This window comes from Moschus berezovskii, chromosome 13 (genome assembly GCF_049115385.1).
Source record: "Moschus berezovskii isolate FMDL1 chromosome 13, NW_MosBer_1.0, whole genome shotgun sequence".
NCBI classification, from domain to species: Eukaryota; Metazoa; Chordata; class Mammalia; order Artiodactyla; family Moschidae; genus Moschus; species Moschus berezovskii.
This window is the reverse complement of record NC_142472.1, coordinates 3,295,566-3,323,445: the sequence shown is the minus strand read 5'-3', so window position 1 is coordinate 3,323,445 and position 27,880 is coordinate 3,295,566. Positions and strand designations below refer to the sequence as shown.

At 44.4% G+C, this 27,880-nt stretch overlaps 1 protein-coding gene across 1 annotated transcript in view; it reads left to right on the top strand.

Moving 5' to 3' along the window:
• The first annotated feature begins 10,430 nt into the window (after positions 1-10,430).
• The window catches only part of MYO16 (myosin XVI), a 478,842-nt gene continuing 461,392 nt past the window's right edge, over positions 10,431-27,880 (top strand). The window contains exon 1 of the mRNA XM_055426698.2: positions 10,431-10,506. Within this exon, the coding sequence (XP_055282673.2) occupies positions 10,431-10,506 (76 nt within the window). The remainder of the gene's footprint in view (positions 10,507-27,880) is intronic.

The window sequence follows — 27,880 nt, the reverse complement described above, 5'->3', positions numbered from 1 at the left end:
CAGGTTTACCCGGGCACAGCTGGGGCTCGCTCATCAACCTGCCCTCGGATGTGGGCTTTCTCTGCTTTTCTGGAGCCTAGACCACACGTGGGGTCAAGAAAAGAGCATTCTTAGTGTCACGGGTGGGCAGCCCACTCGGGGACAGAGTTCTCATCTCAGACGTGACGACATCACGGTGTGGTCCTGCCATCGTGCTATCTGCAGACAATACTCCTATTTGTTGGCACTTGCTTTCATTTATCCCAAGTGTCCTGGCATGTCTCACAGCTCCGACACTCTACTGGGTTCTGCCTGCATCGTGCACTTTTCTGCTTACACATTCCCTTGCCAGTTGCCTTTATCTTACGAAATACCAACTTGCCTGCAGTTTACATTCAACACTTTTTATGAGTTTGTGCAACCTGTTCATATGTCTTGTCCTTCAATCTGAATTAAATGTTTTAAAACAAAAGTCAAAAGTGTTAGTCACTCAGTTTTGTCCAACTCTTTTCCACCCCATGGACTGGAGCCCACCAGGCTCCTCCATCCATGGAATTCTCCAGGCAAGAATACTGGAGTGGGTTGCCATTTCCTTCTCCAGGGTATCCTCCCAACCAGGGATGGAACCCAGGCCCCTCACACTGTTGGCAGGTTCCTTACTGTCTCAGCCACCACACTTTCTCAAATGCATAACCTCCAAGCTACCTGGCCCAGCCTCACACGATGGTGTGTCTCCACGACCTAGCGCCCCTCTCCATCTATCTACCTTCCATTTTCAAGGCTACTTTTCAGTCATCCTTCAGGGTCTGAGCTTGCTTCTCCTCCCTTCGGAAGCCTCCAGGAGCCTCCAGTGTGGACCAGAAGTCGGGGAGACAATGCTTCTTTTGTCTCTGCCTGCGGTAGTATTTAATTACAATTGACTGGAATTTCATACGCGCTGCTTTACTCTCTGACGTTGAACTGGAAAGACTCTGGGCAGCAACTTTGTCTTGAGTCTGCTGGCGTTCTGAGTTATCCCAGGGTGGGGGAGTATGAGGTGGTGGGTTTGATAACGAAGTTTTTCTATATTTGGCTCCCACTCCCAGTTGCAAATATTCTGGTTCCAGTTCAAGACTGTGCCCTCTGCCAACAGGTTAAGAAATTGCAAGGGGCATCTCGTGCATGCTCCTGGCACCGTCCTCTCAGCTGCCCCGTGGACTAGGTCACTGCACCGCTGTTCTTCCCTCCCTCGCTCCCCTCTGTCTTCTACAGCTGATGACTTTAGTGCCCGAGAAAGAGGATGAAGCCAGTCCTTCAATGTCCCAAAGCAGCCAGCTCTCTCACGAGGGCGTTGGTTTCCTTCACGTGCCTTGTGAAGCTTCTTAGAGGGGGGATCTCTACATCTGGGGGCAAGTATTCTCTCTTTGGTTTTCCCTGATAGCTCAGTTGGTGAAGAACTCACCTGCAATGCAGGAGACCCCGGTTTGATTCCTGGGTTGGGAAGATCCACTGGAGAAAGGATAGGCTACCCACTCCAGTATTCTTGCGCTTCCCTCGTGGTTCAGCTGGTAAAGAATCTGCCTGAAGTGTGGGAGACCTGGGTTCGACCCCTGGGTTGGAAAGATCCCCTGGAGAAGAAAAAGGGTACCCACTCCAGTATTCTGGCCTGGAGAATCCCATGGCCTCTGTAGTCCACGGGGTCGCAAAGAGTTGGACACAACTGAGCAACGTTCACCTCCTTTTCACTTTCATTCTCTTTATTTTATACTCTGTTCATGGATCAAGATCCGTGCTCTCTTGACTTGCCAACAATTGCGGAAATTGTATACTATGGCAATACTTTTCCTTCCTGAGATATTTTTTCTGTAATACTGCCCTGTCATGCTACTCTAATCTTTTTTATTATTATTTGACTTCTTTCTTTGGGTCTTTTGCTTTTGCTTTTCTTTAACCAAAGGCAGACGTTTGAGGTATGTGCTATCTTCCAATCTTTTCTATAGATACCTGTCACAGAGTGTTGATCCCTTCTTTGATTGACTACCTTTATTATATTGGCTCCCTGTTCTGAGTTATTAATTTTGCCTTCTTCTCTGAGTATTAGTCGTGATCTTACTATTGTCTGCTTCAGGGAGATTTTAATATTTTGCAGATTCTACTTGCTTCTCCAGTCTACCTTTATCATCTTGAGTCTGCGAATGAGGTGCCTCAGTTCATATTCTGGTGATGGCCTTTTATAAGAGAAGACATCTGGGTATTATCTAATAAAAGCCACCTTCTCAGACTGTGTTAGTTGCTAAGTCATGTCTGATTCTTTGTGACCCCATGGACTATAGCCCTCCAGGCTCCTCTGTCCATGGGATTTCCCAGGCAAGAATACTGGAGTGGGTTGACATTTCCTTCTCCAGGGGATCTCTCTGACCCAGGGATCAAACCTGTGTCTCCTGCATTGCAGGTGGATTCTTTATCATCTGACCCACCAGGGTAGCTCTTCTCAGACCGTAAAGCTGTCTAATTTATACATTCTATTTTATTTGCTATCATTGGACATCTAGCAAGTATTGAAGGCATTGTTAATCGATTGGTTATTCTTTAAAAAAGGGTCTTTAAATGTTAAACCATTTCTTCAGCATTCAACACACTTTCATCAAGAGCGCATTGTCAATTAAAGCTCAAAGTTGAGTAAAGTCACAGGGACACAGGTTAGCTGAACTCAGGTCATATCTGCCAGGTACAAACAGAATGGGTAGGTCCCTGAGAGATAGTGGCTTTCAGGCTTTTTTTAACCATGATACACATTAGGTAATGTTTTCAGTGCTGCACCAAACTACCTCACGCACGTATATAGACACTTGTAACTGTAGCTTCAGTTCAGTTCAGTTCAGTCGCTCAGTCATGTCCGACAACTGAAAAAAAAAAAAGTTACACAAGCAATACTTGTCTCACTCCATGAGACAGGCTCTGCTATTTTCAAGTCTACTAACGATGCTGGTGGCTACCCATTAATCTGGTTTCACAGTTTGAACAAGTCCGTTGTAGTTGGGGACAATTGCTATCAATTTCTGTCCTCAAAGTGAAAAAAGTTATTTTTATTCTAAAACTTTATGGAAGTTTTAAATTATTTAAAAAGACTGGGTTAATAAATTCTTCAAAAGAAAGAGCTGCAATGCTTACTCATTCAGCAATCTCTTTTAAAGGCCAAAGGGACTATGCCAGTAAAAACTTGAGTACTACACATGCATTTTCTCTCATTTAACGTTATTGTGAGATAGTGATTAACAGCATGTCTAAAATTGGATATCTGTATATAAATATACAGATAGATAAGGAGATAAATGAAAGATACACACACATACACTTAAATCACATAGTAGGGCTGCATATTAGATTAAATCTAGCAGCCAGCCACCAGCATTCCTTGAGAATAATTAAGGCAATCTTTTATTGAAGTCTTATTATTGTTAATTGGAGAAGGAAATGGCAACCCACTCCAGTGTTCTTGCCTGGAGAATCCCAGGGACGGGGGAGCCTGGTGGGCTTCCGTCTACGGGGTCACACAGAGTCAGACACGGCTGAAGTGACTTAGCAGCAGCAACTGACTTGGGCGATTCCTGCAGAGCTCCGGGCCCCCACCGAATTTTTCTTTAGGGCAAGTCCCTGGTCTCCCGCCCGCTCCCCTTTTGGAGAAGACTTCCAGTGAACTTGAGCCTCCTTGGTTCCGTTTCCTGAGCTCCCCTGGGAATCAGGGCGAAGCTGCTGCCAGGGCCCTAAGGTCCTGAGCCAGGGCCCAGCGACGGGGGTCTCCTGGAAGGAAATTAGCAGCTGTGGGGAGAAAGGCAGAGGGAAGGCTCTGCTTCGTGGGGCGTCTGCGGAGGAAATGTGTGTGAGGGACGGGAGCGGGGTGCGCGTTCACCCTTGTCCTGCCAAAACCACCGCCAGCGGAGCTTCGCGGATGGATTATGAACGCTGGGCCCTCCGGGGGTTCCAGCACCAGCTGGCAGGGCCGGCTCCTCCCTCTGGCTCCTCTGCCCCCTGAGTGCCCACGAGGGTGGGAACCTGCTTCGGAGACCCCAGCGATGCCCTGGAGCGCAGCGAGGTGCCAGGGAAGAGCTCAGCGCCCAAGGCAGGCGTCGCCTCGGGCCCCTTGGCACGTGCTGAATCCTTGTCTTGCTGTCCCCGTGCTGGCGAGCGCCGTTTCGCGCTCCTGTCCGCACGGATGGATGGAGTAGGGCCTGATGAGGCCTTTGGTCCCTCTGCGCTTTGTGAAACGTTCCTTCAGCAGCACCGCGGCGGGTTGAATTTGTGTCCCCCGCGCCACAAAGCTGTTGAGATCCAGTGCCCCTCCCTCTCTGCATGTGACTTTATTGGAAAGTGGAGTGTTTGAAGACGTAATTCGTGAAGATGTGTGCATGCTCCGTGGCTTCCGCCGTGTCCGACTGTTTTGTGAGCCCCCTGGACCGTAGCCCCCCAGGCTCCTCCGTCCATGGGATTCTCCAGGCAAGAATACTGGAGCAGGTTGCCATTTCCTCCTCCAGGGCATCTCCCTGACCCAGGGATCCAACTGGCATCTCTTAAGTCCCCTGCATTGGCAGGCGGGTTCTTTACCGCCTGGGAAGCCCCGAGGTGAGTCCCTGGAGCAGCCCTCAGTGACCCATGTTTTGCTAAGAGACACAGACGTAGAGGGAAGAGAGTCTGGGGAAGACAGAGCCAGAGCCGGGGTGACGCAGCAGCAAATCGGGGTGAACAAGGAGCTGAGAGGAGGGCCTGGGAGCGCCTCCCCCGGGGCACTGCCCTGCCCACGCCTCAGTTCTGGCCTTCTGGCCTGCAGAACTGCCAGAGAACCCGGTTCTATTGTTTCAACTCGCCCAGCTTGTGGCGCCTTGCTCCAACAGTCCTAGTAAACCAATAGAAACACACATTCCAGGAAGATTCTGTAAGAAAAACAAGGAGTTCCCCCCATCACTTCAGGGAACTGCCTTTTATTTGAAAGTCTAATATAGTGACCTGTGATTCACCCTGAACACTAGCGACTTAAACATTGTTCAAATAAACGACAGGTCCTCTCACACCTGTCACAGTGATAATACAAGTGAGCTCAGCTTCTTTTCATGGGGCTTTTAGAAAATTTTAGATGTGCCCTCCAACACACACTCTCTAACAAAAAGAAGTAACCTTACATTTGCTTTCCTAGTGCTGAATTATCTTTAGTAGGCGTTAAAATATCAATTTTAAAATAACAGGCTAAGAGTGGAAAAGACCCGCCTATAAAGGCGCAGTGATGCTATTTGCATGAGGCAGTTCGCTATATACTGGGGCTGGAAGAGCAGAGCTTGGCTGGCATGTTACCATGCTGCAGAGTTGCCATGGCAATATCAAGCCAATGAATGGACCACCTCCCAGAGACAGGGAGGTGAGTAAGTGTGAAATTGATTCAGTTGTACACGGGAATACGCTCAAGCCAAATTTGTCAGGATAACATTTCTGGTAGGAAACTGAATTTTAAATTATATAGACATGATGAATATGATGTTAAATATTTACTTTGGATATTCTAGTAAAACGATGTTTGGAAATTAAGTGTATTATGGAAATTTTCTGCTCTTTGTAAATGCTCTGCAGTTATTTCAGGTAACACTGAATTTGTTTTCACTCATCTAAATTTGGATATCTAAAGCAGAATTTTATATTTGAGATGAATCCTGTAAGTTATGTATCCTTGATGTCAAGCTGCTTTTATTTGCTCAGTTTAGATGAACATGTTTGGAGAAATGACTTTTTAGAAAATGTAAATGAAGTCGTTATTGTATGTTCTTATTTTTAGATAACATTTGTAAAATGTAAATTCCATTTTACATCGAATAGTTGTAACATGTAAGTAGTCTAAATCAGAGAAAAAATAAAAGGTTTGCTATTTTAGTATTTAAGGAGCCCATGGTAAGGCTTTATAAAAATAATATATTCACATGACATACTACCAAATTGTGCATAGCACTCGTTTTTAGCATGCAGTTATTACATAGTGTTGTTCTAGGTATGAAATAGGTTTTGAACTTGGTCAATGTAATCTTTATGATAAATGGCTTATTTCGGGTAATCTGATAAAATGGATGTGCTTTGCTTTCTTTCATTTCTTACTTATAATACATACTCGGCTTTGTCTCCTCATAAGGTTGCAGGAGCAGAAAGGAACAGAGAAAAATCTGTTATGTGGTAATTACTGAAATGCCTCTATTAAATGTGGTTCACATTAGCAAAATATATTTATCAGGCGTGATCAGTTTGCAGTGAGAACATGGCTAACCCCAGGGGCTCAGTCCATGCTAAGAGCTGTCTACTTTCCCGTTAGTTCAACTTGGAGAACAGAAGAGCATGACTTGTTTACATAACAGAAACCAATATTTGCTCTCTCCCTTTCCCTTGGCATAGCCTTCCAAGGGCAGTGTTTGCCAGATCCTGGCAAAACCCTTGCTGACGATGCATTTCTCCTTGGGCCATAAAATGGAACTTTCTAAACTAAAACAATGCTTCCGGCATATTATGACTTTCTAACAGTTCTAGGTGGATCCACTGATTTTTCTTATGAAAAGATATGAGCGTTTTTTATTCATATTGAGGTGAGTTATTATAAAATGTGTTCCCTTTGCTTCATGATCAACACTGATTTGAAACGCTGGCCCATGAATGTGATACTGTAAATCAAATTTTACTTTGTACTCTCGTAGTTATGTTTCTGTGTAATTGCTATTACCTGTTTCTTATGTGTAAATCCATTTAGATAGAACTCTGAGCACCCAGACTTAGGAAAAAATGCATATTCAAAATGCTAAATAAGACAAGCCATTCCAGCAAGTAAATGAAAAAAAAAAAAAACCTCTGGTACCAAGTTACTTTTAGATAATGGTATATTTTCTGGTACGAAGGTACTACATCAACTGTATTCAAAATGGAATCTCAGGAGACAAGAAAAATGTTTCTAAACACAACCTCACTCCATCAATGTCTTGAGAGCATTTCTGAATCTGGCCTCTGTAGTCAACCTTCCAGTTTTATTTGCCCAAGTGAAGTTTTTCACAGAAAGTTCTTTGAGTGTCAGAGAACATAAGAGTAGATCAGCAGTGTAGACAAAGGGATTATTCACTTTGAAATCACTGCTGTGGTAGCCATTGGCATGTCATTTGCTGTGGATTTTAAGGGTGTGACAATTTATTAGCAATGAGCTCCATTTCTAGGAAGATTACTGTGTATACTGCTTGGGGTACTTGCATTTAAAAGTGACGTTTTAGACAATCGTGGTAGTAATTTGGCACACTTAGATGGACCAGTGCTGGTTCATGGATTGTTTTGGTTGTTGTTATTGGTCTTTCATGCACAGAACAGGGAACTGGTCAGGGGACTCATCTCTGACCAGCAGGGACCATATAAGGTACTGCTGAGCCTGTGTGATGTGTTGCAAATGGTGTGAGCTGCATATGTTAGTAGAACCACACTAATTTTTAGGTCGCTGAGTCTATGATCTATTTTGAGATAATTTTTCTCTATAGTGTTAAGTCAGGGGTCCAACTTTATTCTTCTGTGTGGGGATACTGGGCTTCCCTTGTCGCTGGGCTGGTAAAGAATCTGCCTGCAATGCAGGAGACCTGGGTTTGATCCCTGGGTTGGGAAAATCCCCTGGAGAAGGGAAAGGCTACCCACTCCAGTATTCTGGCCTGGAGAATTCCATGGACTCTATAGTCCATGGGGTCGCAAAGAGTTGGACACGACTGAGCGACTTGCACAATGTGGGGATGCTAAGCTTTTCAGCATCATTTATTAAAAATATTATTCTTTCCTATTTGTACCCTTGTCAAAATTTAATTGACCATAAATGTCAGGGCTTATTTATGGGCTCTCAATTATATTCTGTCGATCTGTGGTCCTTGTCCCATTACCACAGCGTCCTGATTGATGTCACTGTTCAGTCAGTCTGAAATTGTCGGTGTGAGCTCCCTCTGGTTTAGTTGCTAAGTCTTCCCTTGGGCTTTCCTTGTAGCTCAGATGGTAAAGAGTCTGCCGGCAATGCTGGAGACCCGGATTCGATTCCTGGGTTGGGAAGATCCCCTGGAGAAGGAAATGGCAACCTACTCTAGTATTCTTGCCTGGGGAATCCCATGGACAGAGGAGCCTGGGGGGTTACAGTTCACGAAGTCGTAAGAGTTGGGCACAACTTAGTGCCTAAACCACCACCACTGGTCACTAAGTCATGTCCGACACTTTGTGACCCCATGGACTGTAGCACACCAGATTTCTCTGTCCTTCACAGTCTTCCAGAGTTTGGTCAAGCTCTTGTTCATTGAACTGGTGATGCTATCCAACCATCTCGTCCTCTGTCACCCACTTCTCCTCCTGCGCTCAATCTTTCCCAGCTTCAGGGTCTTTTCCGATGAGTCGGTTCTCCGCATCAGGTGGCCAAAGTATTGGAGCTTCACCTTCAGCATCAGTCCTTCCAGTGAATGTTCAGGGTTGATTTCCTTTGGGGTGGACTGGTTTGATCTCCTTGCAGTCCGAGGGACTCTCAAGAGTCTTCTCCGTCACGGTGTGAAAGCACCAGTTCTTCGGTGCTCAATCTACTTTATGGTCCGGCTCTGACATCTGTGCACGACTCCTGGAAAAACCATAACTTTGTGAGCTCTCTGATGTTGTTCTTTTTTTTAAGATTGTTTTGGCTACTCTGGGTCTTTTGCCTTTTCATATAACTTTTAGGATCAGCTTACCAATTTTTTCACAAAAGTCTGCTAAAATTTGATAGGATTTGTATTGAATCATTGTAGATCATTCTGGGGAATAATGCCATCTTAATAATGCTTCGACTTTCCATTGGTGAATATGGATTATCCATTTATACTCTAGTTTCTTTTAGCAATGTTTTGCAAGTTTGATTGTACACATCTTGAACTTCCGTTATATTTATTTCTAAGCATTTTCATTATTTCTGTTGCTATTTTAAATCGGTTTTTTCTTAATTTTATTTTGACTTGCTCGTTATTAGTGCGTAGAAATAGAATCGATTTTTGTATGTTGATTTCATATCCTGAAAACTTACTAAATTCAGTTTTTAGTTCTAATAGATTTTTTTTTGGGTATGGATTCCTTAGGACTTTCTTTATACAAGAGGATGCATTTTGTTGATAGAAATAGTTTTCTTCCTTTCCAGTCTGGAAGTTTTTTTTTTTTTTTTAATTGTTTAATAATCCTGGCTTGAACCTACATTTTGTATTGAATAGCAGTGGTAAGAGCAGACATCCTTGTCTTGTTTTGATCTTCAAGGGAAAGATTTCAGGTTTTTATCTTTAAATATGATGCTAGCCCTAAGTTTTTCGTGAATGCCTTTATTATGTTGAAGAAATTTGCTTCTCTTCTTAGTTTGTTAAGTGTTTTTAACAATATTAAATGCTTCTCTGTATCTATTGCAATGATCATATGGCTTTTGTCTTTTATACTATTAATGTGGTGTGTTGCATTGACTTCTTTTCACATGTTAAACCAACTTTGCATTTCTGGGATAAATCCTACTTGATCATGGTGTATAGTTGTTTTCATATGTTCCTAAAGTTCAAATGCTTTTATTTTGATGAGGATTCTTTGCAGCTATATTCTTAAGACATTTGTCTATAGTTTTCTTGTGTTATCTACTTGGTTTTGGTAATACTGGTCTCATAGAATGAGTTGGCAACATTTTCTCATCTTTCATTTTTTTGAAAGTTTTTGTGAATAGTTGGTATTACTTCTTCCTTAAAAGTGTGCTCTGCTTCCCAAAGAAAGCCAGGTGGGCCTGGGAAGCTAACAATTAAAGCTAGAGTTTTGTACTTAGTCACCTGTTTTGGGTACAAGAGTCTGAAATACTTTGTAGGTTCCCCCAAGTCAACATATATGTCTGAGATAATAATGCATGGAAGACTTCTTTAATTCAGGACTTGAGGGAAATTAAACAAATTGAGGATGATCCACTCTGTTTATGATTCTAAATGGCATTGTTATGGGGAGGAGCCTTGCCTCTTTTCCGGGCTTGCATCTGTTACTCTGCCCTGCAGCCAAGCTCTTCAGTGATTTTGTGCTGAGATTAGGGCTTTCCCTTCAGAGGGCCATTATTTTGAATTAAAACATCTCTTGGGTCTATTAGACACTTGCTTCAAGTTAGCTTTGCGGACAATGCATTTATCAAAGACATTCTTAGGAGGCCTAAGGTGACGCTGACAGGTTGTTGTAATTTGGGGTTTTGGTAGAAGTACAAATAAAGCAAGTCCAGCTCTGATTATTTTAGATTTTAATATTGGTAAAAGGCGAAAAAAAGAGAGATAATGAGGCAAGTAGTTTTGCTGTATTTCCCTTTTTTTTTTCCTTCAGGCTCTAAGAAAATACTTCTTTGATGACTGAATCTCTGTGAACTGTGGAAGTCTAGGAATTGGCTCACCGGTTAAGGATAAGAGGATCCAGTGGAGATGAAAGCAGGAGCATCAGAGGATGGCTCAGAACTGAGGATTAGCCCCGGGAGGAGATCAAGACAGAATTGTCAAGGTTGGTGAACTGTGGAGACTAGGAAACATAAAGCCTGTGCCAGGGCAGGGAGATACTGTGGATGTTTAAGTTCGTGATATTGAAGCTGATTTGAGAAATTTCTGAAATAAGAGACTGATCAGGAGGGTGGCAGCGAATTGTAATTTAAGGTTTTCATTAGTGGTATGCTGGGAGTGAAACATATTTTAAAAGGCTTCCAACCTGCAGGCCATGGAGGAATAGAGGCGGAGCAGCGCTGTAGGTTTTACACCTCACACCAGCATGGGCGTGCAAAGAACACCAAGTGATTTATCTAGTGCTGTTTTGTCTTTGGAAACAAGATTGGCTACTTGTAATTCCTGTGTCATTATTCCTGAGGGTTTTCGTTATTTTGGTTGCTACTGTAAATAAATGTTCCCCAATTTCCTTTTGAGGTGTTCATTATTAGTGCACAGAAACATGATTGATTTTTGAAGGTGGATCTTGGGCTCAGCAACCTTGCTCATTTCAGTTATTCGTTCTTAAAGATTTTTTTGGTGCAGGTTTCTTGCCGTTTTCTATATGCAAGAGGATGTCTTTGTTGATCGAAGTAGTTTTACTTTTCATTTCCGGGCTGGTTGCCTGTTGCTTCCTTTAACTGCTTGACTGTCCTGGCTAGAAAGTCCACTGCCATGAATAGAAGTGGTAAGAGCAGATGTCCTTTTCTTGTTTTGATCTTCAAGGGAAAACTGTCAGGATTTCATCATTAAGTCTGAGGCTAACTCTGGGCTTTTTGTAGATTCTCTTTATCAGGGTAAGGCAGTTCCCTTCTCTTCCTAAGTTTGTTGAATGTTTTTAGTAAGGAATGTTGTTGGACTTTATCAAATGCTTCTCTCTGTATGTTGCAATGATCATGTGTTTTTCAGTCCTCTATGCTATGAATATAGTGTGTTGCATGGCTTTCTTTTCATGTGTTAAACCAACTTTGCATTGCTGGGATAAATTCTACTTGATCAGGTATATAATCCTTTTTATGTATTTATGATTTCATTTGTTTGTAACTGTTGAGAATTTTTTTTATTGATATTTGTAAAACATCTATCTTAGCAGCAGTGTTTACAGTAGCTAAGACATAGAAGAAACCTACATGTCCATCTAAAGATGAATGAATAAGGAAGCTATAGTACATATGTACAATGCAATAGCACTCAGCCATAAAAGAATGAAATAATGTCATTGGCTGTTACATGGAGGGACCTAGAGATTGTCACGCTAAATGAAGCAAGTCAGACAGAGAAAGACAAGTATCATATGATATCACTTATATGTAGAATCTAAAATATGATACAAATGTGCTTATTTATAACTTATGGCTACTAAAGGGGGAGGAAGGTGGGAAAGGGATACATTTGGAGTTTGGGATTAGCAGATACAAATTGGACTTCCTTAAATAGATGGGGAAACAGTGGAAACAGTGTTAGACTTTATGTTTTGGGGCTCCAAAATCACTGCAGATGCTGATTGCAGCCATGAAATTAAAAGACGCTTACTCCTTGGAAGGAAAGTTATGACCAACCTAGATAGTATATTAAAAAGCAGAGACATTACTTTGCCAACAAAGGTCCGTCTAGTCAAGGCTATGGTTTTTCACGTGGACATGTATGAATGTGAGAGTTGGACTGTGAAGAAAGCTGATTGCTGAAGAATTGATGCTTTTGAACTGTGGTGCTGGAGAAGACTCTTGAGAGTCCCTTGGACTGCAAGGAGATCCAACTAAAGGAGATCCATTCTAAAGGAGATCAATCCTGGGTGTTTGTTGGAAGGACTGATGCTTAATCTGAAACTCCAATACTTTGGCCACCTCATGCGAACAGTTGACTCACTGGAAAAGACTCTGATGCTGGGAGGGGTTGGGGACGGGAGGAGAAGGGGACGACAGAGGATGAGATGGCTGGATGGCATCACCGACTCCATGGACATGAGTTTGAGTGAACTCTGGGAGTTGGTGATGGACAGGGAGGCCTGGCGTGCTGTGGTTCATGGGGTCGCAAAAAGTCGGACACAACTGAGTGACTGAACTGAACTGAACTGAGTGGCTCAGATGGTAAAGAATCCGCCTGCAATGCGGGAGACACGGGTTTGATCCCTGGGTCAGGAATATTGACTGGAGAAGAGAATGGCAACCCACCCCAGTATTCTTGTCTGGAGAATCCCATGGACAGAGGAGCCTGGCGGGCTACAGTCCATGGGTCTGCAGAGAGTCAGACACAACTGAGCAAGTGACACTTCTACTTTTTTCATATACAAACTACTATAAGATAAATAAACAACAACATCCTACAACAATAGCACAGGGAAATGTATTCAATATCTTGTAATAAATCATAGTGGAAAAGAATATGAGACAGAATCTTCCCTTCTCCAGGGGATCTTCCTGACCCAGGGATCAAACCCGGATCTCCTGCATTGCAGGCAGATTCTTTACTGTGTGAGCCACCAGGGAAGCCCATATAAAATATACAAACATATATGTATAAGTATAACTGAGTCACTTTGCTGCACACCAGAAGCTAAGCCAACATTGTACATCAACTATGCTTCAATCAAAAAAAGAGACAGAGATCTGTAGTTTGGGTTGGCAGTTGGCAGAGTCCGAGAGCAGGATGCATGGGAGCCCTGGCAGATGTAAGTAAGCAGGAGCCTGACCCTGAAGACGTATGTACTGAGCAGTGGGATTTGACTTTCTTTTTTGAGCAGGTGCCAGCAAGCTTTTGTTTTTCTTTTGGTAAAATACCAGAATGCAAATGATTTCCAGTTTGTGACGCATACGGGGGTCTCAACTAGTTACTCAACTCTGCCCATGTGGTGTGAAAACAACCTCAGGCTGTGTGGACAGTGCCTGGTGACACATTACACAGTGCAGACAGGGCTGAGGCAGGCTGGGTTTGGCCCACGGGCCCAGCTTGCACCAACCCATTGAAAATCTCACCCTTTGTCTGTCTTTGCTAAATAAAACTTACTGGCAAGCAGATACTCCCCTTAATCTAAGTATTGTCTATGGCTGCTTCTGTGATTTTTTTATAGAAACTGGGGCTTCCCTGCTAGCTCCATTGGTAAAGAATCCACCTGCAGTGCAGGAGACCCAGCTTTGATTCCTGGGTCGGGAAGATCACCTGGAGAAGGGAATGGCTACCCACTCCAGTATTCTTGGGCTTCCTTTGTGGCTCAGCTGATAAAGAATCTGCCTGCAATATGGGAGACCTGGGTTTGATCCCTGGGCTGAGAAGATCCCCTGGAGAAGGGAACGGTTACCCACTCCAGTATTCTGGCTTAGAGAATTACATGGACTGTGTAATCTATGTGGTAGCAAAGAGTCAGACATGACTGAGCAACTTTCACTTACTGAAACTGGGTAGATCACAAAATCCAAAAACTTACTATCTGCATTTTGAGAGAACTTTTCTGGCCCTTGGTCTGCAGTTTGGTCACTTGAAGCTGTGGCATAAGCAATTTGAGTTTCAAGAAATTATTTTGGAAATACTGTGGTGAACGTGTTAATGTTAGACCAAGGACATTTAGAGAGTTTTGTGATATAGATGATGGAGATTGAAGACTTTCAGGTCAGTCCAGTTCAGTTGCTCAACTGTGTCCGACTCTTTGTGACCCCATGGACCGCAACACACCAGGCCTCCCCGTCCATCACCAACTCTCAGAGTTTACTCAGACTCATGTTCATTGATTCAGTGATGCCATCCAACCATCTAATCCTCTGTTGTCCCCTTCTTCTCCTGCCTTCAATCTTTCCCAGCATCAGGGTCTTTTCAAATGAGTCAGCTCTTTGCATCAGGTGGCCAAAGGACTGGAGCTTCAGCTTCAGCATCAATGCTTCCAATGAACGCTCAGGACTGATCTCCTTTCGGATGGACTGGTTGGATCTCCTTGCAGTCCAAAGGACTCTCAACAGTCTTCTCCAACACCACAGTTCAAAAGCATCAATTCTTCGGCACTCAGCTTTCTTTATAGTCCAACTGTCACACCCATACATGACTACTGAAAAACCATAGCCTTGACTAGACAGACCTTTGTTGGCAAAGTAACATCTCTGCTTCTTAATATGCTGTCTAGGTCATAACTTTTTTTAAAAATTTTATTAGAAAACTGAAATATACAATGTGTTTATATCACTCACTGAGTACATGGCATTTAAAAACAACATCATTACAGAAAGATAACAAAAATACAAAGTCTTAAAACCTACGGAATATGGAAAACATTATGCACTGAGGCCTTAAATGTAGTAGACTTTACATAAAAAGGAAAAGCAATGAGCATACCAGTATACAGCCAGTTCAAGAAGTCAGCAAGATAAACAGAATAATCATAAAGAAAAGAAAGCACCCAACACATACCAGGTATCAATGCAACAAAAACAAAGATAAAATTGAAAGGCTCAACAGAGTCGAAGCTACCTTAAAAAGCTTCTCTTAAAAGGGAAATATCAGGTAACAATGATCAACAAGAAAAATCTTGCAAATAAACAATATTCAAAATGGGAATTATTTCTAGAAGCATTAAGAATATGAATAATAGAAACAACTTTATGCCTATACATTCGAAGATTAGTTGTCTGATATACAGGGTTATCGTTACCGTCTTTCTAAATTCCATATTTATGCGTTAGTATACTGTATTGGTGTTTTTCTTTCTGGCTTACTTCACTCTGTATAATAGGCTCCAGTTCCATCCACCTCATTAGAACTGATTCAAATGCATTCTTTTTCATGGCTGAGTAATACTCCATTGTGTATATGTACCAAAGCTTTCTTATCCATTCGTCTGCAGATGGACATCTAGGTTGCTTCCATGTCCTGGCTATTATAAACAGTGCTGCAATGAACATTGGAATACATGTGTCTCTTTCAATTCTGGTTTCCTCAGTGTGTATGCCCAGGAGTGCGATCGCTGTATCATATGACAGTTCTATTTCCAGTTTTTTAAGGAATCTCCACACTGTTCTCCATAGTGGCTGTACTAGTTTGCATTCCCACCAACAGTGTAAGAGGGTTCCTTTTTCTCCACACCCTCTCCAGCATTTATTGTTTGTAGACTTTTGGATAGCAGCCATTCTGACTAGCGTGAAATGGTACCTCATTGTGGTTTTGATTTGCATTTCTCTGATTATGAGTGATGTTGAGCATCTTTTCATGTGTTTTTTAGCCATCTGTATGTCTTCTTTGGAGAAATGTCTGTTTAGTTCTTTGGCCTATTTTTTGGTTGGGTCATTTATTTTTCTGGAATTGAGTTGCAGGAGTTGCTTGTATATTTTAGAGATTAATTCTTTGTCAGTTTTTTCACTTGCTATTATTTTCTCCCATTCTGAAGGCTGCCTTTTCACCTTACTTATAGTTTCCTTTGCTGTGCAGAAACTTATAATTTTAATTAGGTCCCATTTGTTTATTTTTGCTTTTATTTCCAATATTCTGGGAGGTGGGTCATGGAGGATCCTGCTGTGATTTATGTCAGAGAGTGTTTTGCCTATGTTCTCCTCTAGAAGTTTTATAGTTTCTGGTCTTACATTTAGATCTTTAATCCATTTTGAGTTTATTTTTGTGTATGGTGTTAAGGATTGTTCTAGTTTCATTGTTTTACGAGTGGTTGACCAGTTTTCCCAGTACCACTTGTTAAAGAGATTGTCTTTTCCCCATTGAATATTCTTGCCTCCTTTGTCAAAGATAAGGTGTCCATAGATGACCAGGTGACCAGGTGTTTGGCGAGCACGGTCGCTGCAACTTATTGCCTCTCCATCCCTGCCGCTCAGTTTTCTGGGTGTACAACTGGCGCACCTTCTCAAGCGGGTGTCAACTGGCCAGAATCCCAAGAACTCATGGTTAGCAACGAAGCCTGCCTGCAGCTTGGTATGGGAAGCCTCTCTGGGGCTGCGGTTGCCCCCTCCGGCTCTGGCTGCCCTCCGCTGCCCGTCTCGGTGGGAGATGGGGGATGGGCCATCCGCAGTCGGCTGGCTCTGCTCAGTCCTTTGTTCTGTGAGCGGGTCTGGCGGTGTCCTAGGTCAGGGCTTTTCGCCTTTTCGCGGGGTATCTATCCCACAGTCTGCTTTGCTATCTCAAGTTAATTTCCTCAGATTACCCCTGGGGCACTCAGGCCCGGTCCTTACTTTAAGCAGCGCAGCCCTCTCCTCCCTGTCTAGCCCCGACTTGTTAGTGGGGGATGTGGAAGTCTGCTCTGCTTCTCCGCTGGGAGTTACCTTGGGCGCGTAAGCTGTGAGTTTTAATTATTTATTTCTTTTCCTCCCGATTATGTGGCCCTCTGAGGTTCCAAGGCTCGCCACAGACTCGCCAGTGAGGGTGTTTCCTGGTGTTTGGAACCTTCTCTCTTTTTTAAGCCTCCCTTCCCGGGAGGGAGCTCCGTCCCTGCCTCTTTTGTCTCTCTTTTTATCTTTTATACTATTTCCTACCTCCTTTTGAAGACAATGGGCTGCTTTTCTGGGTGCCTGATGTCCTCTGCTGGCATTCAGAAGTTGTTTTGTGGAATTTACTCAGCATTCAAATGTTCTTCTGATGAATTCCGTTCCGTTCCGTCGCTCAGTCGTGTCCGACTCTTTGCGACCCCATGGACTGTAGCCTCCCAGGCTTCTCCGTCCATGGGATTCTCCAGGCAAGAATACTGGAGTGGGTTACCATTTCCTTCTCCAGGGGATCTTCCCAACCCAGGGATCGAACCTGGGTCTCCCACATTGGGGGCAGATGCTTAAACCTCTGAGCCACCGTAGGGAGAAAGTGGTTTCCCCGTCCTATTCCTCCACCATCTTAGGACTGCCTCCTGGTCATAACTTTCCTTCCAAGGAGTCTTTTAATTTCATGGCTGCAATCAGCATCTGCAATGATTTTGGAGCCCCAAAAAATAAAGTCTGACACTGTTTCCACCACTGTTTCTCCATCTATTTGCCATGAAGTGATGGGACCGGATGCCATGATCTTAGTTTTCTGAATGCTGAACTTTAAGCCAACTTTTTCACTCTCCTCTTTCACTTTCATCAAGAGGTTCTTAATTCTCCTTCACTTTCTGCCCTAAGGGTGGTGTCATCTGCATATCTGAGGTTATTGATATTTCTCCTGGCAATCTTGATTATAGCTTGTGCTTCATCCAGCCCAGCGTTCCTCATGATGTACTCTGCATATAAGTTAAATAAGCAAGGTGACAATATACAGCCTTTTCTCTCTAGGGACCGTGGTTTCAGCACCAACGCCTGCTTTCAAGCTTCTCCCCAGATGCTAGGGATTGTGGCTGCATCTTGCTGTTGCTCCCTTTCTTTGTTTCATGACTGGCTCTTTATTCCTAAGTCCCTGGAGACAGGAACTGGTGAGGTTCTGTCTCCCAGCGGCTCCTGGCTGACACACTCACCCTCTCTCATCCCCTCCCCTCTAAGCCATGGTACTTAGAGGTGCTGGACAGAAGATTCTCTTACCCTGTTTTGCTCTGTGGAGTTGGGGCATAGGGGAGAGGTTAGGATCTTTCATGCGGGCTGGAGGTCAATCCCTGGATCCTTTATGAGGAGCTGGACTCACAAGGAAAGAAGATCACGTCCAAGAAAGTCATCGAAGTCAAAGGCTTAGGTCATGTGTTGTTGAGGGTCTGCCGGGGTGGTCTCAGGGAGCTAGCACTGCCTTGTGTGGAGAGCTGCAGTACCAAAGCGACGGAGGCTTGGTTTCCTGGGGTCTTAGGAAACATTATGGATTTCCTGGTGACTCACATGATAAACAATCTGCCTACAATGCAGGAGACCCGGGTTCAATCCCTGAATCAGGAAGATCCCCTGAAAATTAAATAGCAATCCACTCCAATATTTTCACCTGGGAAATCCCATGGGACAGGGAGCCTGGTGGGCTGCAGTCCATGAGGTCGCAAAGAGTCAGACACGACTGCCTGACTAACACTTTCTTCACTTTAGGAAACATTCAGGAAAGTGCTGTTGTCCCCCAGGGACTTGTTTTTGGGAAGCAGGGAGTACAGAGTCATACTGCCTGAAATAGTTACCAGTGGGGCTGGGGGGCCAGGGAAGAGACCAGGTGGCTCCCACACAGCCCATTAGAGACACAAAGGGGAGAGGGGCCCATGGGGACCTGCAGGCTTCTCGGGACCTGGAACACAGTGGAGGCCCGTGCTCCAGGCAGTTTATTATTTGCAGTTAAGACTGTATGTCCACCCTGATGTGGATGTTGCTGGTATCTTTTGCCTAGGTCGTGTGGAGTCTTTCCAGCAATTACCATTGCCTTTGGGAGAAACCCAAGAACTCAAATTAGAAGCCTTTTAGACATTTAGTCTCGGGTAGCTCAGTGGTTGGAGAAGGCAATGGCAAGCCACTCCAGTACTCTTGCCTAGAAAATCCCATGGACGGAGGAGCCTGGTAGGCTGCAGTCCATGGGGTTGCTACAAGTCAGACATGACTGAGCGACTTCTCTTTCACTTTTCACTTTCACACATTGGAGAAGGAAATGGCAACCCACTCCAGTGTTCTTGCCTGGAGAATCCCAGGGACAGGGGAGCCTGGTAGGCTGCAGTCCATGGGGTTGCTACAAGTCAGACATGACTGAGTGACTTCACTTTCACTTTTCACTTTCACACACTGGAGAAGGAAATGGCAACCCACTCCAGTGTTCTTGCCTGGAGAATCCCAGGGATAGGGGAGCCTGGTAGGCTGCTGTCTATGGGGTCGCAGAGAGTCGGACACGACTGAATGACTTAGCAGCAGCAGTAGCAGCAGCTCAGTGGTAAAGAATCTGGGTCGGGAAGATCCCCTGGAGAAGGAAGTGGCAACCTACTCCAGTATTCTTGCCTGGGGAATCCCATGGACGGAGGAGCCTGGCAGGCTGTACTCCATAGGATTACAAAGGAGTCAGACACAACTTAGCCACTAAACAACAACAACAAATTTACAGGGATAATCCCAAACGACAGCCAGTTGGAACCTGGAAGAGAAGCCAGTTTTTATGCACTTTGAACTTAGGAGGATTCATCCTGCTAACTGAATAAATGCTGAAGGCCAGTTTTGGGGGTATCTCCCCAAGGAGAGAAGTCTATCTAGTTGACCATCTGCATTCATGGGAGATTAGTTCTTTCTCTCTAGTTGGAACAATTTACTCATATCAGGGCATTTTAAAATAAAATTAATAAAGGTTTTCTGGTTAATGCCATGGGCTTCCAGGTGGAGCTAGTGGTAAAGACTGCCTGCAGTGCAGGAGATGGAAGAGACACGGGTTCAACCCCTGAGTCAGAAAGACCCCCTGGAGCAGGAAGTGGCGACCCATCCCAGGATCCCTGCCTGGAGAATTCCAGGCTCAGAGGAACTTGTCCGGGCTGCAGTCCGTGCGGCCGCAAAGAGCTGGACAAGACTGAGTCAGTGAGCACGGCTAATGCTGCGGTTTGCACGCACTGCAGTCAGTTCAGTCCAGTCGCTCAGCGTGTCCGACTCTCTGCGGCCCCGTGAACCACAGCACGCCAGGCCTCCCTGTCCATCACCAACTCCCGGAGTCCACTCAAACTCATGTCCAGCGAGGCGGTGATGCCATCCAGCCATCTCATTCTCCGTTGTCCCCTTCTCCTCCCGCCCCCAATCCCTCCCAGCATCAGAGTCTTTTCCAGTGAGTCAACTCGTCTCATGAGGTGGCCGAAGTATTGGAGTTTCAGCTTTAGCATCAGTTCTTCCAATGAACACCCAGGATTGATCTCTTTTAGAATGGACCGGTTGGATCTCCTTGCAGTCCAAGGGACTCTCAAGAGTCTTCTCCAGCACCACAGTTACTTAATTGTAAACATACATGTACGTTTTGATGGAGGGCTTTCCTGAGTAAAGGTCCACAGTTTGGCGGATTGTCCAAGAGCCTGTCTTCTCTTAATCACCCTCATATTACATGCCCTGTGATTTCTAGATTTAAAATTTTCAAAGTCAAACCAGAACAGAAAGACACACACCCGAGAATTTGAATGCAGAGGTTTTTCTAGGTTTTATGGATTTCCCCTCAAGCATTAAAGTTGTTTTTCCTCCAGTTAACTGTACAGTATTCATTTGGGCAGCTTTTTGTTTGCAAAATATTAAGTTTAGTTTTCATTGTGAAAACTATATTTGTACTATTTATCTGCTTATTTAGTTCAATTATGTGACCATAACAAGTACTAGAGGCACATCCATATTTGGGACTAGGTCATGTACTCTTGGCAAACTCCCATCTCTACAGGTGGAAATAGAATTCTCCAGGCTTACTGTGGTCACAGTGCCACCAACGTGGATGAACATACTTCACAGAGGGAAGAGGGGCATTCTCTAGGCTGTGTGTTATCTAAGACGCCTAAAGGTAGAATCGAGTGTGAATAGCATTAGAGATGTTGGTTGAAGTTTTTTGGGACTGTCAGAACCCTAAGTCATATACAGATGACATACACAATTGTAGCTTGCGTATAATATGCAATTTGAATCTGAAATAGTCACATCCCTTCAGGAGAAAGTCCTGAAAACCAAAACATCAGGCTTAAAAGTACTAGAGGATCTGAACTAACTTATAGTAAAAAATTTAGGAAAAATTGTAGGTATTCATCTTATCCTGGAATGTCCTTAGTGGTATTCAGAAAAACATACTGAAACTATTCAATATAAGCTACACTGAACAAAATCTTCAAACTCTATTACTGATTCTTGTTCAAAGCTGTTTTCAGTAATTGAGGTGTTTTTTTTTCTCCCTGTAAACCTCCACTTTTCTTCTTGCTTATTTTGGGTATAATATCTGTATTTCTCATTTCCCTGCTCTCACTAGGGTTAACTCTTCTTTTGCTCTGTCTCAAGGGGTAGCCCTGGGCAACATATGAAGCGGGCTCAGTATTTCAGCGCTGTTAGAATCAAGTGAAGCTGTTTAAATGCTTCCAGCATTCCCAATGTGTTTATTGAACTAATGCATAATCATTGTTTCCTTTTGAGAGACTGTAAATCATTTAGAAAGACTCAGTAGTATAGTTTCAATATGTTTTCTGTGTATTATTAAGGCCATTCCAGGATAAGATGAAGACCTAAATTTTTTTCCTAATTTTTTAATGGGAGTTAATTCAGATCCTCCAGTACTTTTCAGAATGATGCTTTGGTTTTCGGGACTTTCTCTTGAAGTGTGTGTGTGTGTGTGTGTGTGTCAGCGGTTTTCGGGACTTTCTCTTGAAGTGTGTGTGTGTGTGTGTGTGTGTCTCAGTTGTCTGAGTCTCTGCGACCCTGTGGACTGCAGCCCACCAGGCTCCTCTGTCCATGGAATTCTCCAGGCAAGAAGACTGGGATGGGTTGCCATTTCCTTCTCCAGGGCATCTTCCTGACCCAGAGATTGAACCCACGTCTTCTGAGTCTCCTGTGTTGATAGGTTGATTCATTATCAGAAGCACCACCTGGGAAGCCCTTTCATGGTAAAGGTCCTGTGGAGTATGGAATTTGCTCTCTGCTTCTCACAGGATTAAATGCAGTCTACTCAAAATCCCATGTCTTAAAGGAACACCACCTGTGTGTTACAATCAGTTGCTTGTTTGGGAAAGGGACGTTTTCCTAATTTGTACTTTGACAAACGTGGCTATTTTCCAGGCTGTGCTGATCACAGACATGCCTCATTGTTTTCTGAGTGTTAAACAGAGTTTGTGGAGAAAAGTGGCACGCAGAAAACACGGCTTGATCTGCGGCATTCCTGTAGCAGGAGCCTCCTTAGCTACATTCATTAGAAAGTTATGCAAACTGTACTAAAGGAGACAGAAGTCAGAGACTGCCTCCCTTCCAGAACAGCCCACACCCCAAACTAGAAAGCTTATAGCAAGAGTAAGGTTCGGGAGGATCCTGAGTGAGGAAGGTATTTTGATGGTGATCATGAGTGATTTTTGCAAAGAGTTTCATTTTGCCTCTTCCAGACTCAAAACCGGTCTGCCCTTTCTAGGCCTTTCGTGGTGGGTGTGTGACACGCCATATTGCCCATTTAAGCTTTTCCAAAATATTTTCTAGAGTTCCTGGCTGACTCTATGTACATTGAATACCTCATTCTTCCGTTTCTCTTTTCTTCTTCTTTTTTTAACCCAGAGATTGCATCTATCTACTTAAAAAGTTTAGAAGCCATTTCAAGTATTTTCTGAAATCATAACTCTGGACAATTGGGATCAACTTGGAGGGAATAGACCTAATACAGTCTTTTATTATAGTCCCTTTGGAGCAAAATTAGAGAACACCATGGAGAAGATTTGAAAGCAGGGTTAAGGTATCGAGAATGTGGGCAGAGCAACTCCCCAAGCTCACATGTCTTCAGTTTTATTCTCTCATAGGCATTTTTCTTCTTTAATCCTGTACTCGTATTTCTAAATGTCTATGATGAGTAACTGTTACATAATCGGTATTATGCCCATTTTAAAGAAATTACCAAATATCTATTGGGCCTCCCTGGTGGCTTATATGGTAAAGAGTCTGCCTGCAATGCAGGAGACCTGGGCTCGACCCCTGGGTTGGGAAGATCCCCTGGAGAAGGGAATGGCTACCCACTCCAGTATTCTTGCCTGTAGAAGTCCATGGACAGAGGAGCCTGGAGGGCTATAGTCCTTGGGATTGCAAAGAGTCTGACACGACTGAGCTGATGATGCTTTCACGAAATATCTATAATTATATGGATGAGAAACTTTTCGGCTCTGGAAGAGTATTATCAAAATGTCTGTTTTTTTGAACAGCATATTTTTTAGCATAGACTAAATTACCAGTAGATTTTTGTCTAATTCATGCTTAAATTTTTTAAGAAGTATTTCACATTTTCACAAAGAGCTAAACATCCTGACTCTTATGTAGGGGGTCTCAGCCCTTGCTGTGCACTAGAAATGCTGAGAGTTTAAAGACAGGAATGCCGGGTTTTACCCTGAGGGTCAGGTTTAATTAGTGTAATTGTGAACACTCCCCAGGTGATTCTAATGCGTCAGCAGTGTGGAGAAGCAGTTTTAGCAGGGCCCAGACTGCTGTGCACATGTTTTGAGTGGAATCGTGTCCCTAGGGTGTGTTGAAGTTATAACCCCTGTACCTGTGGATGTGAGCTTATTTGGAAATAGGGTGTTTGCAGGGGTAATTGGTTTGGAGAAGGAAATGGCAACCCACTCCAGTGTTCTTGCCTGGAGAATCCCAGGGACGGGGGAGCCTGGCGGGCTTCCGACTATGGGGTCACACAGAGTCGGACACGACTGAAGTGACTTAGCAGCAGCAGGGGTAATTGGTTAAGATGAGGTTGGGCGGGCTCTAATCCAATGATTGGCGTCTTTGAAAGAAGTGGGCGGGACTTCCTGGTGGTCCAGTGGTTGAGAGTGCGGACTTCCAGTGCAGAGAGGAGGGGTCCTGTCTCTGGGGAAGATCCCGCATGCCACGTGGTGCCACCAGAAAAATAGGCAAATCATAAGTTAAGAAGAGGGGAATTCGGGCGCCGAGTTGCACAGAGAGGAAAAATGCCTTGTGAGGTCACAGAGGCAGAGGAGAAAGCGGGAAGGCCCTGGGGAGATGGCCAGATGGAGGTTGGGGTGACGCAGAGACCACCCAGGGAGCATGGGGACCACCAGCCATGCTGGAAACCGGAAGGACTGGGGCTCTTCTCCCCTGGAGGCGCTGGTGGTGACATGGCCAGCCAGTGCCTCCAGTCACGGTGAGAAGGAATCTCTGGTGCTGTAAGCCAGACAGCTCGAGCACTAGGTGACCACGGCCCTAGGATGCTGATCCAGCACGTTGCGGCCTTTGGTTGGATTTTATGAAGATCAAGAGGTTTAGTTCGTACCACCCAAGGACTTACACTGAGTCCAGGGTGTGGATCATAGGTTCCTGGGATTTTGCTTACTTCTCTGGCCCCTGCAGTGGGTGGCCACAGCGCTGACATCACCTGGGGCCGGTTGGAGAAGCCGGTGCAGGTCCTGAGCCTGGAGTCCTGAGTCCCACCATCTTCTGAACAAGACCCCTGCGTGGTTCCTGCGCTGCCCTGTGGTTTGAGAGGCCTGGCCTGGAGGGGGTGAAGAGATACCCCAAAGCAGGAACTTGGTGGCCGAAGCCATGAACATAATTTTTGAAATGAATATGATCTTCAGTCTCCCAGGGAATGCAGTTAATGAATAAGTACAGTGTATTTTCCTGCACAGAAAGGAAAGCATAGTTAAAAACTGAGTTCGACAGAAAATATGGATTCGTTTGGATTTTGAAGGATAAGTTTGGCTTTTGGGTTCATAAATGGTTAATTTTCCATCCTTGGGTTTTGAGCGCCAGGCTATTTTCTTTCTCTTCTTCAGCTTCCAGTCAATGGCCTTTCACCAGGATTGGAAGGAGACATAGCAACCAAACCGATTGTGGGACTTATTTTTCCTGATGATGCTGGACTATGTGGTGTCGGGAAAAAGGAGGGCTTGGATGTGGGTTTCACTGCCGTGGAGCTTTCGTTTGTATGTTAACGGCTTTCTCTTTCTTCTCCCTTGTCCTTCTCACTGCGCAGATGACCTACTTTGAAGTTTCAAATAAAAAGAAGTTAAATAGGCTTTTATTTGGCTCTTGATTCTGTCTTTTTCTAGCAAATTTGGAAGAGGTCCTGACGTTGAGTGTAACATGGCTGAGTGTGGAGAAGAAAAAGAACATTTCCTGTGTTCTTTTAGTTTTTATTTTGGTTTTTTACTGGTCCACTCACTAGAACCTTTTTCGCTGGAAAGGAAAGGCACCAGCCTGCCAATGTTTGCACTCTATGAATAGAAGCATTTGCGTTAAAATGTAAAAAATAAGAAATAAAACGATGGCTACCCACTTTTGAGACATGGGATGACTAATCTTTAAGGGAGCAAATCCTGTGTGTGTGTGTGTGTGTGTGTGTTTGGCTGCTATAGGGAGGAAAAAGAATTTTCCCTGCACCCTCCTGAGTTGTTTGCTGAGACCATCTTTAATAGAAGATTGCTGCTGCTGCTGCTGCTAAGTCGCTTCAGTTGTGTCTGTGCGACCCCATAGATGGCAACCCACCAGGCTCCCCCGTCCCTGGGATTCTCAAGGCAAGAACACTGGAGTGGGTTGCCGTTTCCTTCTCCAATGCATGAAAGGAAAAGTGAAACTGAAGTCACTCAGTTGTGTCTGACTATTGGGGACCCCATGAACTGTAGCCCACCAGACTCCTCCATCCATGGGATTTTCTAGGCAAGAGTACTGGAGTCGGGTGCCATTGCCTTCCAGGAGAGAAACAAACAGAAGTTTACTAACTGTAGGTCACTTATACACCAGGAGGAAATGAGCAATCCGGGGGCGGGGGGAGGCTTAGAATTCAGGATTCAGTAGGTCTTACTAGGGGAAGGGGAGGAGGACGGAGGGCTCAGGGGGTCTCTGTGATTGTTAGGAAGGAGGAATGGGCCTTAGAACTGCTGGGGGACTGGGGAAGCTTGAGTCAGAGCTTGCCTGGGTGTGGGGTCCACCTTTTGGTGGGTGAGACTCCGGGGGCTAGAGGGTGGGGGTTTTATGACAAGTGAGTTTGCTTTGGAGGATCTTCCTTTGGAGGATCTGTCTTCAGGCAGATCAGGGGGTTCAGAGGGAGCTCCAGCTGCATCTGCTGTTTTGTAAAACGATCAACAGGTTGCAGTGGCACATTTTGGGGTGTCACGTCCTGAACTCCCGTGGTCACAGTCTGGGGTGGCAAACCCTTCACTGCATGGATTCTATCTTAGGTGCTTTGGGAGAAGCATGTGGTCATTTTCAATAGGGCTTCATGGCAAATGTTGTTGTTTTTTTTAAATAAAGGAACAAAGTATTGTTGAAATAGAAGTTGTTCAGTTGCTCAGTTGTGTCTGACTCTTTGTGACCCCATGGACTGCAGCACTCCAGGCTTTCCTGTCCTTCACTATCTCCTGGAGTTTGCTCAAACTCATATCCATTGAGTCAGTGATGCCATCCAACCATCTCATCCTCTGGGGCTCCCTTCTCCTCCTGCCTTCAATCTTTCCCATCACCAGGGTCTTTTCCAATGAGTTGGGTCTTCCCATCAAGTGGCCAGATTATTGGAGCTTCAGCATCAGTCCTTCCAGTGAATATTCAAGGCTGATTTTCTTTAGGATTGACTGGTTTGATCTCCTGAAATGGAAGGTTTTTACATAATTATTCATTTACACTTGTAAACCATTGTACTCTTTTCCTCCGGAAACAATAAGTATAGTGCCTTTAAAAATAGTACACCCTCCCTTTACAGAGTTATGCTTAAACTCAACTAGTTGGGTGATAACCTCTTTTGGTAGTTTTGTGAACATGGATAGAATAAAACATCTTGTACTTTGTATCATGTGAAAGCCGATACTTTAACATTTCAATGTTATCTAATAGGGTAATATTTTCTCTCTTGAGACTTACGGGTAAATGAAGAGTAATGAATAGGGGTGACTATTATGCTTAGGTGACTGACAGCTCATGGTGGGGGATTTATTAGCAGTTATTTAGTATAAACAGAGAATAAAATTAAGTATTCAAACCTCAAATTCAATAAAGTGTTCTAGAGAAGTATTTAAGATCAAAATATACAGCACTGGATGATGAAAGCTTTTTGGAAGGTACAGAAGGGATACTGGAGTTGGGTTAATGCAATAGACTGCGAACTGGTAGTGGATTCTGGGAAATTCCTTACCTGAAGGCAGAGCTCTAGGGATGGATGTGAGTGCTACTGAGAATCTTTGATCTGGACCCGTCCAAGACACCGCTAAAGACAGGAGAGTACAATGTGTTTTTACAATTTGAAGCCTGGCAGATAAATAGTTTTCCTGTGTATTTAACAATGAGGAGTCAGACTGTGGTTTACATACTGGCAAATGTTGACCCATAACATTGGGAAGTATTTGCCTAGAATTCGGGACAGGCATGGGTGGGACCAGCTAGTGAGCGATTTGTTACCTCCAGCCCAGTCCATACCTACCCACTCTCGGCCAAGGTCAGTGGGTATCCCCTCCTCGCATACCTGAGCTGGAGTCAGAATATTACTGCCCGGGGGTGACTGCGGCTCCCAGCTCGGCTCCCAAGCATCCCAGCAAGCCAGCACCCTGCCCAGCAGAAGTACCTTCCCCCACACCCCCTCCTAGCCTCTGAGAAGAGTAAAGGAGCCCCTTCCATCCAGGAGCTTCGTGGCACCCACTGCTAGCCCAGGGTCTTCTTCTAATTAACATAAACACTTACCGAATATCAACATCAGGCCCTGCCTCTGTAGTGGACGAAAACAAAAACAAGGTCCTCCCATTGTCCTGTGTGAATACAGACAAAAACATGAGCATCCTTCCAGCCATGGACATGGAAGGACATCTCTCACGCTAGTCACTATCGGTGATGCTGATTTGGGACCAATTGCATCTTCAGTCTTGCCCCGTCCTCCCTCTTAAG